The sequence below is a fragment of the Hemiselmis andersenii genome, chromosome 1, assembly GCF_000018645.1.
Source record: "Hemiselmis andersenii chromosome 1, complete sequence; nucleomorph".
Lineage (NCBI taxonomy): Eukaryota > Cryptophyceae > Cryptomonadales > Hemiselmidaceae > Hemiselmis > Hemiselmis andersenii.
In genome coordinates this window covers 87,196-99,575 of record NC_009977.1, presented here as the reverse complement: position 1 = coordinate 99,575, position 12,380 = coordinate 87,196, and the positions used below count along the sequence as shown (strand labels likewise).

The following is a 12,380-nucleotide window of genomic DNA, read 5'->3' as shown; positions in this document are numbered from 1 at the left end:
AGTTTTATATTATTTTTGTAAAAATATAAGATGATAGAGGTCAAACCCTTGTTATCCCATTTCTTCCAATTTTTCCAGGCCCATACCATCGATTATTCCCCGTATTCATTGGAGCCCCAGCAACACCTTGATTCTGCTGATGTTGTTGTTGACCTCTTGGCTCATCTTGTGGAAATAATGTTCTCCCTCTTCCAGTATTTCCACTAAAGTTGTTTCCCCCTCCTTCAGCCATTCTTCTATTCCAATTTTCCCTATTTGCATTCGCTTCTTCTAATAACTGATAATACACATAAATATAATTTCTCCCATTTCCTTTTATGTTCCCAGTTTTCATCACAATATCAAATAATCCATCAATTGAATAATGCGCTTGTGCCTGTGCAAATGGAAAATCAACTTTCATTTCTATATTAGTCCCTGTAAAACCCATCCCATCACTATCTTTCAAGAATATTTTCGTTCCTCCATTATATATGGTTCCATCATTTTTTCTATAAAGACTTATCTTATTATATCCTGTTACTTTGCATTTACAAACAAAAAACCCCATCTAGCTATTACTATAAATTTTACTTTTAAATACTTTAAATTCAATAGTGATCCAATTTTTTCCAAATCAGGCGATCCATTGATCCCTTGGTTCAATAATCTTACTTTTTCCTATAATATCACATTAATTTTTTATTATATTTTGTTTTTTTTTTTTAATAATAATAAAAGCAAATGGGAAAAGAAATTTTTACTATTCAATTAGGAAAATGTGGAATTCAAACTGGACACGAATTTTGGAAAATAATTTCAGGGGAACATTTTATAAATCCAGAAGGAAAAATTTTTTTTAAAAAAAAAAAAAACTTAATTGAAAATAAAGAAATTTTTTTTTCTGAAACCTCAAAAGGAACTTTTTTACCCCGAACTTTTCTTTTTGATCTTGAACCAAGAATATTATTTGGGATAATTAACGGAAATTACCAAAATTTTTATGAAAAAAAAAATATACTTTTTTCAAAACAAAGTGCTGGAAACAACTGGGCTATTGGATATTATAAAAGTATTGAATTTCAATCTGAAATAGAAGAAATTCTAAGAAAAAATTTAGAAAACTGTGATAATTTAGGGTGTTTTAATATCTTTCATTCTATTGCTGGCGGGACAGGATCTGGGACAGGTTCTTATTTGATGGAAATAATTCGCGAAGAATTTTCTAAAAAAATCATAAATTGCTATTCCATTATTCCAAATCGTATCGGTGCTTCAGACACTGTGATACAACCTTACAATTCAATCCTTTCATTTCGATGGTTAACTCTTTTTGCAGATTGTGTAACTTTCTTCGAAAATTCGGCTTTAGAAAAAATAATAAGTTCTCTTAATCCAAATATTAAGCCCGATTCTAAAGAAATAAATTATTTAATTTCAAAAATAATAAGTATTTCGAGTGAAAACATTAGATTTTCAGAAAATTTTAAAAATAGCTGGGAAAATCAGTTTTCTTCTTTAATTCCAACCCCTAAATTACATTTCTTTTCTGCAGGAATTAGCAATTTAAAATTTTTTAACAAAAAAAAAAAAAATTCTCCAATGGATCTATTGCACCAGGTTTTTGACAATAAAACTACTTCTTTTTCTTTTAGCGAAGGAAAATTAATTTCATCTCTTCTTTTTTCTCAAAATCAAAGTAAATATTTTAATGAACCTAACATTTTAAAAAAATTGCATGAAGAAAAAAAAATCGCATATACTTCATGGGGGTCGGTTCCAGTTAATATATTTAATTTACCAAGCTCAACGTTAAATGATTCCACTAAAAAAGAACTTTGCTTCTACAATCACACCAACATAAAAAAATTTTTTTCAAAAAATAAAGAACAATATGACATTTTTAGGAAAAAAAATGCCTTCTTAAATAATTATTTGAAAAATTTTCCTTCCAATGATGGAATCGAATTGTTTACAGATGCGAAAGAATCTGTAGAAAATCTAATCGAAGAATATGAGGTAGCAGAAACTTCAAAATTTTTTTAAAATTTAAAATTTTAAAAATTGAAGATAAAAATTCAAATTACCATTTTAAAACTTGAATTTTTTTCCTTTATTACTCAATTTTAAAACCAAATAAAATTTAATTTCTAAATCAAAACCTAATTTTTTATTTCCCATTTTTCACAATTTTTTTATAATAAATTGAAAAACATGTTATTTGTCTCGCCCTTCAGTTTCCCTTTAGTTTTTTTGTCAAGCTTTAATAGAATGAAACCTTTAAATCTGCGAAAAATTGACAAAAAATACTTAAATATGAAAAAAGAAAATCTTAATGAACATAAGACTGTTAATTCAGAATGGATAAATTCAATTTTATTCCAAGAAAAACAAAAAAGTTCATTTAACATAAATCAATTAAGAAAAATCGGAAATAATATTTTAAAAAATACCAATTTTCCATCCAAAAAAGATGAATCTTGGCGTTTTACAAAATTAGATCGACTCTTTGGAATGAAATTTGCAAATTCTGATTCTGAAGTGAACGCTGACTTCGTCAAAAAATTTTTTTTAGAAAATTCACAAGCGCGATGTGTTTTTCTGAATGGAGTTTTTTTCCCAAGTTTATTTCAAGCCCGAGAAAACACCGATTCTTATTTTTTAGGAAGATTTTCAGATTTGAATGAGAAAGAAAGAAAGAAAATTCGAGATCTAGCTGGAAAAGGAGAAAGCGGGATAAATGGAGGTTTTTTTCCAATTTTAAATTTGGCAAATCTAGACGAAATTGCAGTTTTATACATCAAGGCTGACTCAAAAATTAAAGATCCTATTCAAATTTTATTTTCTTCTTCAACAAATGAAACCCCGATTTGCATTAATCAAAAATTGATAATTGTTTGTGAAAAAAATTCAAAAGCTAAAATAATACAACACCATGTTGGTTCCAATGAATCTGAATTTTTCGATAATTCAACGACAACTATTCTAGTGGACGAAGAAGCTCAAATAGATTTTTTCTTGATTAATCAAGTAACCGAAAAGGCTTCTAATTTTAATTCAATTCATGCTGATTTACGAAAAGGATCGTCTTTTAATTTTTTATCGGCCTCATTTGGAGGTTTTTTATCAAGGATTAGTTTAGGAATAGATTTGAATGGTATCAATGCCTCCTGTAACGTAGAAGGTGTTACTGTAGTAAAAAATTCTCAAATTTCTGATATTCATTCCAGAATTTCACACAATTATCCTTTATGTAAATCTTCTCAATTACAAAAAAACTTAATTTCCGATAAGGGTCATGCAATTTTTGCCGGTAAAGTCCAAGTACATAATGGAGCATATGAAACGGAATCAAACCAATTATGTAAATCTTTACTTTTATCTCAAACATCAAAAGTAGATTCCATGCCTATCTTAGAAATAAATAACGAAGATGTTAAATGCACTCATGGTTCAACTGTTTCAGATTTAGATCAAGAACAGCTTTTTTATTTTAAAAGCAGAGGAATTCCAATAGAAAAAGCTCGGTTTTTATTAACCATTGGATTTATCAAAGAAATAATCGAAAAATTACCCAAAGAATTGAATGAAAATTTATCTGAATCTGTGAATTACTTAATTAAAAAATAAATTAAAAAATTAGTTTTTTTAAAATTTTTAATTCTCTCCCAGTTAAACAAAAGTTTTGGACACAAATTTCAAAGCATTTTTTTTATCAATATTTCCTATAATGGACCCTTTTGATAAAAACGAAACTCCAAACCATTTATCCCCAATTGATAAAAAATTTTTTTTATAGCTAGATATCAAAAACTGTATCTGTAAAGAAGAAAGTTGCTTTATTAAATAGCAAAAAATTTTTAAAAAATTCGGATCAAAATTGGAATCGAATTCGTCAAGAATATAAATTTTAACCTTGATTATTTCTCTGAAAGAAATTAATAAAAGAGCAAATACCAAACTTGCTTGACCTGTAGAAACTTGATCGCAAAAATTAACCACTCCTTCTTTCTCAGATTTGAATAAAATAGAAAGACCATTGACTTTCCGTAAAAATTTTTTCTTCGAAAAACGATCGTAACAATTATTATAATGAATAATTATCGAACCTCTTCCTCCGTTAAGAATTTTTTCACACAATTGATTAAATTTTTTCGAAACTTTTCCTAAAGATACGTAAAAAAATCTTTCGTTTTTTTCTTCCATGTCATTAAAAGTTTGTTTTAAAATTAAAAGATCAGTTTCTATTTCTCTAAAAACATAAATAATGTCAAAAATTTTATTTCGAAAAGAAATTTCTTTTTTATTATAATCAACATTGGGAAATTTAAACTTTAAAAAGTCAGAAATTAAAACAAAACTTTCATGGAAAAAATTAACTAAAAAAAAACAAAACTTTTTATCTGCTCGGTAATTTGGTTTTTTGTTTTTTTCAGAAAAAAGAATTTTGAAACTTTGAAAAAAGGATTTCGAATAAACACATTCTTCTCTTAAAATTTTTAAAAAAGAGATCGAAAATAAAATAAAATTTTTTTTCGTATTTTTTGACAAATTTTTTCCCTTTGGATTAAAAAAGGAAAAAAATATTTCTGGAAAATTTTTTTTATTGGAATTCGTATTAAAAAATATTTTATTTTTTTTTTTAAATTTCATTTGAAAAAAGAAAAAAAAAAATTTTTTGCTAAAAACCAAATAATTTTTCCAAAATATTTGCATATTTGAAAAAGAAAAAATCATTATTTTTTTTTTTTTATTTTTTAAGGAAGAAAAAAGCTTTTTGTTTTGAAGGGAAATAACGATTTTTGAAAAATTTTTTTTTACTTTTTTCATTATTAATTTTTTTTCTTTTTTGGTATTATAGTCGAATAAATAAAAAAGGGAATTTTTTTTTTTTTTAGTTTGTTTTTTTAAACAATAAAGGTTCTTACACGTTTTTTTAATATTTCTGCTCCATTTAATTATCGAAAATTTTTTTAAAAAAAAAAAATGGAGCTGATATAGATTTTTATTTAATTTTTTTTTAATTAAATTTATCCACTCCAAAAAAAGTCTTTCTTTTTTTAAAAAACTAATTGTTAACAGTAAAGAATTTTCTGGAGAAAAATTTAAAGAAGAAATAACACCATTGTTTTGATAAACTTCCCCGTCTAAAGTTGTAAATTTGAATTTTTTATAAGTAAACAATTGATCAACTATTTTTGAGGACTTGGTAACAAAAGTGTCAAAAAAAAGTTTTTCCATCAAAAAATTGAAGCTTTTTTCATAATATAAACAAAATCGAATCGGGATAGAAGCTGGAATATTTATATTTTGTTCTAATAATGATCTATTTTTGGAATTAATCAAAAAAGTCATTTTGATTTTTTTCTCTTGTTGAGATTTTTCTATTATTTCTATTGCAGATTCTTTGTTTTCTACAACAATAAAAGTCAAAATTTTTCGGCTGAGATTTTCTACACAAAGTGAAAAATATTTGTGAACTGAAAACAAATCCAAAAATAAACCAAAAACCTTTTTTCTCAAATTGGGGTTTTTTTTTAATAAATATAAAAGGTTTCGGACTCCTTTTACAATTTTCCCGCCCAAATTATTTTCTAAATTTTTTTCCTTTTTAAATAAATTTTTTTTTAATATTTCCTTTTCAACAGAAAGTTCGCTCAGATAAAAGTAAATTTTTTTTTTAAAGAGAAAAGGATTTTTTTCGGGAAAAAGAAATTTCATTTGGGTTTTTTCAATTTTTTTAATCGATTTTTTTAAAAATTGTTTTTTAAAAAAATTTCCATTTTTATTTTTAATCAATCCAAATATTCTTTCTGTAAAAAGGTTGGTGAATATGCTAGTTGAGTTTTCATTTTTTTTGACTTTTTTTCTAAAATTTTCATCGTTTTTTACTTTTTTTCTTCTTCCAAAATTTATTTTTTTTTTAAAAATATTTTCTTGTTTTTTAAAAGAATTAAACCAAATTTTTTCTAGGTTTTGTATTTTTTTAAATGAGAAATAAGTTTCGATTTTTTTGTAAATTTTTTCAATGCGAAATTTTTGAGGTCTTCTAATTAAAAATTCCTTTTTGTTTTTTAATTTATATTCTTTTTTTTTTATTTCGGAACCCAATGATTTCCTTTTAGTTTGAAAAAATTGAAAATCAATCCAAAAAAAAAAGATTCGAATAGAATTTATTTGTAAAAAATTTTTTTTGATTTGGATTTTTTTTTTGAAAAATTTTCCCTTCGCATTAATCTCGTTATTTTTATCTATTTCAAAAATATTTTTCAAAAAAAAAATTTTTTTTTTTAAATTTTTTATTTTTTTTTCGCTTTTCATTTTCTGGATATTTTTTTTAGTTTTTTTTGTTAAATGACATATTAAATTTTCTATTTTTTTTTTTAATGAATTTGAATGATTTAACAACCCTATTGTTTTTGCTTTAAATTTTTCAAACATTTCCAATCCAATATATTTTTTAAAAATTTTTAGTCTTTTAAAAGGATTGAAAACTTTGAAAGAAGAATGGGCCCCTTGATCAATTTTGAAGTAAATTTGTTCGGAAGTTATTTTAAAAGAATTAAATAAATTTCTGAAGTTTTTGAGAGAGAAAAGAGAATCATTAATAAAAATTTTATCCCATTTCATATTAAAAATTCTCCTTATTTTAACTTTTTTTCTAGGGATTGGGAAAAAACCATCAGAATTATCAAAAATACATTCAATTATAGAATAACTCTTTTCTCCTTCCCCACTATTAGTAAACCTTTCATCTTTAAAAATTTTTGAGTGAGGTTCTTTTTCAAAAAACAAATTAAAAACAGCATCAAAAAAACTTGTTTTCCCGGATCCATTTGCGCCTACAAAAACATTTATTCCACAAGAAATATTTTCTTTTAAACAATGATAAGAAAAGCATTTAAAATTAAAGATTTTAATTGACAAAAGAAACATTTTTATTAATATTAATTCAATAAAAATGGTTTTATAATTATTTATACTTAATTAAATTTTTTTATAAATTATTTCGTAATCTTTGGATAATCTTTTTTTCACATTTGCTTTGTTTAAGAGCCATTTTTTGATTCTTCGAAATTAAAAAATTTGAATTTAGGGAATTAAGAATTTTTTCTTCAGAAACTTTTTTGGAGTAATTTTTTAAAAGTTTTTCGCAAGAAAAAAGAACAAGTTTTCGTATTATTTTTTCAATTTCGTAATTATTTTCGTCGTTAAAATTAAAATCAGAAAGATCAGTTGAACCTAATTCTTCTTGATTCGAAATACAAAAACGTAAAAATTCATAAAGCTCTTTTGGGTATTTATAATAAAAAATAGGAAATGTTATTTCGGAAGTTTTTTCACATTCAATCATAAACTGTTTTTTTTTCTCAAAGAAAGAATCTTTATCGGAAAGAGATATTCTTAATTCGATCGAATCGAAAGGATTTCGTTCTAAAATAAAACCGTAAAGAAGTAAAAGCTCAAGATTGGTTTTCTGACCATATGTTGTAAAGATTTGATCAAATTTGTTATAGTCTTTATCTGCATACATAACTATTTCGTGATTCTTGGAAAATGAAATTTTTTTTGAATTTATATAAGAAGTTGAAAAGGGATTGTGGTTCATAAAATCAGCATAAGGTACCAAAGAAACTTTTTTTAAATTTTGTAAAAATATTGCTCTTGAAAGTAATATGGACAAAGCCCACTCCCACTGTGCTAGGTTAAAAATAGAAACTGGATACTTTAACCGGTTTTTAGAAAAAATAGTTTTTTCTAATCTTAAAAATTGAATTTTGATTTTTTCTTTTAAATATAAAGAGGCGTTTAATGTTTTTGATCCTCTTAAAAAAACTATATCATTAAGATTCCAGCGAAATCCCAAATTAAGATCTTCTTCCCGGGGAAGAATATCAAAATAAATTTTCCACTTGGATTTATCTCCCATAGCCATTTGTTGTATTAAAAAAATACCAAGAGAATCATATTCATTTAAAAAATCATTTCCTTCATTTTTAATCTGATCTCTATCAACGCTTAAAATCAAATTTTCGGGAATTTCAATAAGTTTTTCCCCTTGTTGAATTTTTTTAAAAGCGAGTAAACCTCTTCCACAAGGCTCTCCTTCATCTGTGGTTTCGTTTGAAACAAAGCATTGGTGGGGGGCTCGTCCCCAAGTACTTTTGTTAAAAATATAAACATTATTATAAGATAGCCAAGACAAAAACTTGTCTTTAGCATCAGTATCTTGATTTGAGTTTTTTTTAAATTCTAAATTATTCTTAAGGTTGTTTATTGAAAATTTTTTAAAAGATTTGATTTTTTTTTTATTTCCTATTAAAAAATTTCTTCCGATTTTTAAGTTTTGATTTTTTTCCAAAAAACCACAATGCAACAAACTATTTATCATAAAAAAAAATTCAAATTTTAAATTGCATGTTCCGTTAACAAAAAATCGAAGTGATTTTTTTTTACCATTTAACTAATGGAAACTGATTATAAAGAAATATTGAATTTATTCAAAATTCGAAGAACCATTCTTCAAATGCTTAGAGATAGAAGTTATGTTGTTTTTGAAAATCAAGATGATCTTGAAATGTCTAGATCCTCTTTTGAACAAAAATTCGTTAAAAACTTTCAAGTAATTCGCTCAGAACTTGAAATCAATAGATCCAAATGGTTGGAAGAAAACATGAGAATTTTGGTTGTTTTTATCGAAGGGGAAAAAGAAAAATCTGCAATTGGTGTAAAATCGATCCGTGGTTTTTGTGAAAGAATTAAACAAGATGGTTTTCAAAATTCTATTATTGTACTTCATGGAAAACTAACTTCACATGCCAAACAAGCAATTAATTCCATAAATTCACTTGATGATAAAATTGAATATTTTTCTGAATCCGAATTGATCGTTAATATTACTGAACATAATCTCGTTCCCAAACATGAAATTATTTCAGAAGAAGAAGCGCGATGTTTATTTAAAAGATATTCTATAAGGGAAAATCAACTTCCTAGAATTAACAAACGAGATCCGATAGCCAGATATTTTGGTTTACAAAAAAACCAAATAATGAAAATAATTCGATCAAGTGAAACATCCGGGCGATATGTCACTTATCGACGTTGCACAGGTTAAAAAAAAATTTTTTTAATTATAAACATATAATTTAGTTAATTTTAAATTTAAATGGAGACCAAAAACGATGAAGATGATTTTGATTCAATTCAGGCTGTTAGTGAGATTAATTTTTCAAGCGAAGAACACTTTTTTGAAAATTTTAATCCTATCTCAAATTCAGAAAATTTAATGGAAAATAATTATTTTAAAAATTTTCTAAAAAATCAAGAAGAAACTTTAAGTCAAGATAAAAGAAAAACTCTTCCTTTTTTAACCAAATACGAAAAAGCTCGAATTTTGGGAGCAAGAGCATTACAAATAAGTATGGGGGCTCCTTTGATGATTGAAATAGAAGGCGAAACCGATGCATTAGATATTGCAGCTAAAGAGCTTCTAAAAAGAAAAATTCCGATTACTTTAAGACGCTATTTACCGAACGGAACTTTTGAAGATTGGGATTTAGATGAATTAATTATCGAATAAAATAAAAAATTTAATTCAGTTTTTAGATGGATTTTTTAATTTTCAAAAAAGAGTTATTCATTTTTTTTTTCCGACAAAGAAATTTCAGTTTTGACAAGATCATCTAAATTTTTCATTGCTTTTTTTTTTTTGCCAGTGACATCTGTAGTGCTTTCCATTGGAGATTCTAAGGATTTTTTTGAAAGTTGTGAACCCGAATCTAAACTTTCGATATCAATAGCTTGTTGAAATGTTTGTCTAGCTTCATCAGCAACATTTTTGATTTCTCCAGATATTTTCCCGATATCTCGTGCAAGTTGATAAAGTCGTTTGGGTCCAAGAACTAGCCATGCAACAGCTCCAATTACAATTAACTCAGAAGTTCCTACTCCGAAAAATCCTCCTCCAGGTCCAAAAACTGCTACCCATTTATTTGTTACAGTTGACCTTTTTTTATTGAAAATTTTATTTTTTAGATTCTGATTAGAATTAAGGTTAAGTTTTTTTCCAAAAAAAGACTGTTTGTTGATTTGACTTAGTCTAATTTCTGAGTTAAAATTTTTATTGGTTATTTCTGTAATATAAAAAGCTTGAGGAAGGTTAGAACAAACAAATGCCATGATTTTTATATTATTTATTAAATAAAATAAAAATTAGTATAGAATAAAATCAATAAAAAAAATTTTTTTTTAAGTTTATATAATTAAACTTTTCTTTTAACAAAATGAGTTTTTTCTTTTTAACAAATAAAAAAAAGAAAATTCAGGAAATTTCTTGCTTAGCATCGCAAATTTTTAGTTTTTTCTTTTTTGATAAATTTAATCAAAAAAAAAAGTTTTTCATAACCCCCCTTGGAAATAAAATTTTTTCCTGTCATTTTTTTAAAAGTCTTTGGAAATTAGATACTTTTTTTTGTAAAAAAGAAAAAATTTTATATTTTTTATGCTCTTTCAAAAATTCAAAAAAGAGAAAAACCCAGTATTCTGATTTTATCCAATTGTGGCAGTTTTCGGATAAAAAAATTATCAAAAAAAAAAGCATATGTTTTTTAAACCAAGAAATCTGGGATATAAAATGGAATACTAGCGACAAAGCTAACCGAGGAATATTAATATTATGTTGTGGGTTTAATTTAAAAATTTTGAAGGTTTCCAAAATTTTTCCAAAATTTTTAAACTTTTTTTCGGTTTCATTATCGATTAATTTATTTGGAATTTTTCAATGGAAATTAAGCTTTTCTTCTTCAGATTTAGCGGTTGGAGATATATCGGGAAAAATAATCCTCTACAACCTAAAAGAAACGTTATCGATAAAAGAGATCCATAAATCTGCTCATAACAATTCGCCAATTAATTGTCTTGAAATTTTTTACGGACACAAAAAAAAATCTCGATATTTAATATCGGGAGGATTTGACGGATATATTAAGCTTTGGGATTTAAATGAATGGCATAAACCCTTTTTTCAAATTAATTTTTTAAATCGTCAAATTTTAAATATCAAACCAAATTCATATAGGTTTAGAATTCCTTTTATTTTAGTCGGATTAGATAACGGATTCATTTCATTTATTTCTTTATCAAAAAATTTCGAGGTTTTTATCCAATTTCATCACCAAGGAAATTCAGGAGACCTGAATTTTTTGGGAAATAAAATATTTTCCATCGGTCAAGAAGGAGACTTAGTTGTAATGGATTTAATTTCACCTTTAAAAATTGAAAATAAATTTCTAAAATTTGATTTTTTATATAAAGAAGCATTGAAAGAAAACTTAAAACCAAATTTTCGAAATAATTTTTTGCAAGTCGTAGGAAATAAATTTTCCACTAAAATTTTGAAAATAAGTAGTTTTTTCAAATCTGAAATCTTATTAAAAATATCAGGAAAATCAGGAATTCTTATTTTTTTGAAATTTCAACTTTTAAAAATCACTGAACAAAAAAGACAGGCTGCTTTTTTAAATGTTTCGAACGGAATATGATTCGGATATTACGATTTTTTCTCCAAATGGAGATATTCATCAAATCAATTATGCCAAAAATGCATCAAATAAAGGAAATATATTAATAGGATTAAAAACTTCCTCTCATTGTTTAATGGTCTCTTTAAACCAAAAATCTGAATCACTGGATAATAAATATAACAAAATTTTATCAATTTCGAAAAATTTAGGAGCTATAGTTTCGGGAATAATAGGAGATGGAAAGTATATACACAAATACCTTGAAAAAAAAAAAATCGAATATTCTCAATTTAATAATAGATCTCCTCTATTATCATGGATTGTTTCAAATGCAAAAAAAATTTTTTGTCAAAATATATTTCACTCACGAACCCGTCCTTATGGGGTTTCGGTGGTAATAGGCGGATATGATTCCAATGGCCCTCAATTATTTTTAATTTCACCAGACGGAATTGTTCAAAAATTCAGAAAGCTTATAACTGGCTCAAATGAGCAATTCGAAATTCAATTTCTAGAAAGGAATTTGCATTTGTTCAATCAAAGAAATCAGAAATTTTCAATCGATGAATTGCTTTTTAGTTTTTATCTATCGCTTGGTCATGGCTTAAAAAACCGTGTTAAATTTGCTTTGGTTGGGAGAAAAACTCCATGGTTTATCGCAAATAAAAAGTTTACTGAATTTTTTTTAAAAAATTTTAAAAAGAAAAATTTAAAAAAAAGATATATTTTTTTGAAAAATCCATATTTAAAAACTTTGAAATTGAATAATTTTTTTAAAGAAAAACCTTTAAAAATTTTCTTTTTTTCTTTTCTTAATATTTATAAGAAAACAAAAAAAATTTTGAAAAAAACAAAAAAGATTTAGAGAAAAAATTT

At 25.1% G+C, this 12,380-nt stretch overlaps 10 protein-coding genes across 10 annotated transcripts; 6 read left to right on the top strand and 4 right to left on the bottom strand.

Moving 5' to 3' along the window:
- Window positions 1-40: 40 nt before the first annotated feature.
- Window positions 41-550, bottom strand: HAN_1g82 (hypothetical protein; the record flags this gene model as incomplete). Its single annotated transcript, XM_001712199.1, has 1 exon — window positions 41-550. One exon carries the CDS (start codon window positions 548-550, stop codon window positions 41-43), a length of 510 nt encoding a protein of 169 aa, XP_001712251.1.
- A 173-nt stretch (window positions 551-723) lies between these two features.
- HAN_1g81 (tubG) lies at window positions 724-2,025 on the top strand (the record flags this gene model as incomplete). The annotated part of the gene is made up of 1 exon (XM_001712198.1): window positions 724-2,025. One exon carries the CDS (start codon window positions 724-726, stop codon window positions 2,023-2,025), a length of 1,302 nt encoding a protein of 433 aa, XP_001712250.1.
- A 168-nt stretch (window positions 2,026-2,193) lies between these two features.
- On the top strand, window positions 2,194-3,609 carry HAN_1g80 (sufD; the record flags this gene model as incomplete). The annotated part of the gene is made up of 1 exon (XM_001712197.1): window positions 2,194-3,609. The coding sequence occupies one exon, from the start codon at window positions 2,194-2,196 to the stop codon at window positions 3,607-3,609; it is 1,416 nt and encodes a 471-aa protein (XP_001712249.1).
- Window positions 3,610-3,651: 42 nt separating this feature from the next.
- Window positions 3,652-6,915, bottom strand: HAN_1g79 (smc3; the record flags this gene model as incomplete). Its single annotated transcript, XM_001712196.1, has 1 exon — window positions 3,652-6,915. The coding sequence occupies one exon, from the start codon at window positions 6,913-6,915 to the stop codon at window positions 3,652-3,654; it is 3,264 nt and encodes a 1,087-aa protein (XP_001712248.1).
- Window positions 6,916-6,976: 61 nt separating this feature from the next.
- HAN_1g78 (met) lies at window positions 6,977-8,371 on the bottom strand (the record flags this gene model as incomplete). Its single annotated transcript, XM_001712195.1, has 1 exon — window positions 6,977-8,371. One exon carries the CDS (start codon window positions 8,369-8,371, stop codon window positions 6,977-6,979), a length of 1,395 nt encoding a protein of 464 aa, XP_001712247.1.
- Window positions 8,372-8,446: 75 nt separating this feature from the next.
- On the top strand, window positions 8,447-9,097 carry HAN_1g77 (rpabc5; the record flags this gene model as incomplete). The annotated part of the gene is made up of 1 exon (XM_001712194.1): window positions 8,447-9,097. One exon carries the CDS (start codon window positions 8,447-8,449, stop codon window positions 9,095-9,097), a length of 651 nt encoding a protein of 216 aa, XP_001712246.1.
- Window positions 9,098-9,148: 51 nt separating this feature from the next.
- Window positions 9,149-9,562, top strand: HAN_1g76 (rpabc6; the record flags this gene model as incomplete). Its single annotated transcript, XM_001712193.1, has 1 exon — window positions 9,149-9,562. The coding sequence occupies one exon, from the start codon at window positions 9,149-9,151 to the stop codon at window positions 9,560-9,562; it is 414 nt and encodes a 137-aa protein (XP_001712245.1).
- A 53-nt stretch (window positions 9,563-9,615) lies between these two features.
- Window positions 9,616-10,161, bottom strand: HAN_1g75 (tha4; the record flags this gene model as incomplete). Its single annotated transcript, XM_001712192.1, has 1 exon — window positions 9,616-10,161. The coding sequence occupies one exon, from the start codon at window positions 10,159-10,161 to the stop codon at window positions 9,616-9,618; it is 546 nt and encodes a 181-aa protein (XP_001712244.1).
- A 104-nt stretch (window positions 10,162-10,265) lies between these two features.
- On the top strand, window positions 10,266-11,522 carry HAN_1g74 (hypothetical protein; the record flags this gene model as incomplete). Its single annotated transcript, XM_001712191.1, has 1 exon — window positions 10,266-11,522. One exon carries the CDS (start codon window positions 10,266-10,268, stop codon window positions 11,520-11,522), a length of 1,257 nt encoding a protein of 418 aa, XP_001712243.1.
- On the top strand, window positions 11,503-12,369 carry HAN_1g73 (prsA6; the record flags this gene model as incomplete). The annotated part of the gene is made up of 1 exon (XM_001712190.1): window positions 11,503-12,369. The coding sequence occupies one exon, from the start codon at window positions 11,503-11,505 to the stop codon at window positions 12,367-12,369; it is 867 nt and encodes a 288-aa protein (XP_001712242.1).
- Between the last annotated feature and the right edge of the window lie 11 nt (window positions 12,370-12,380).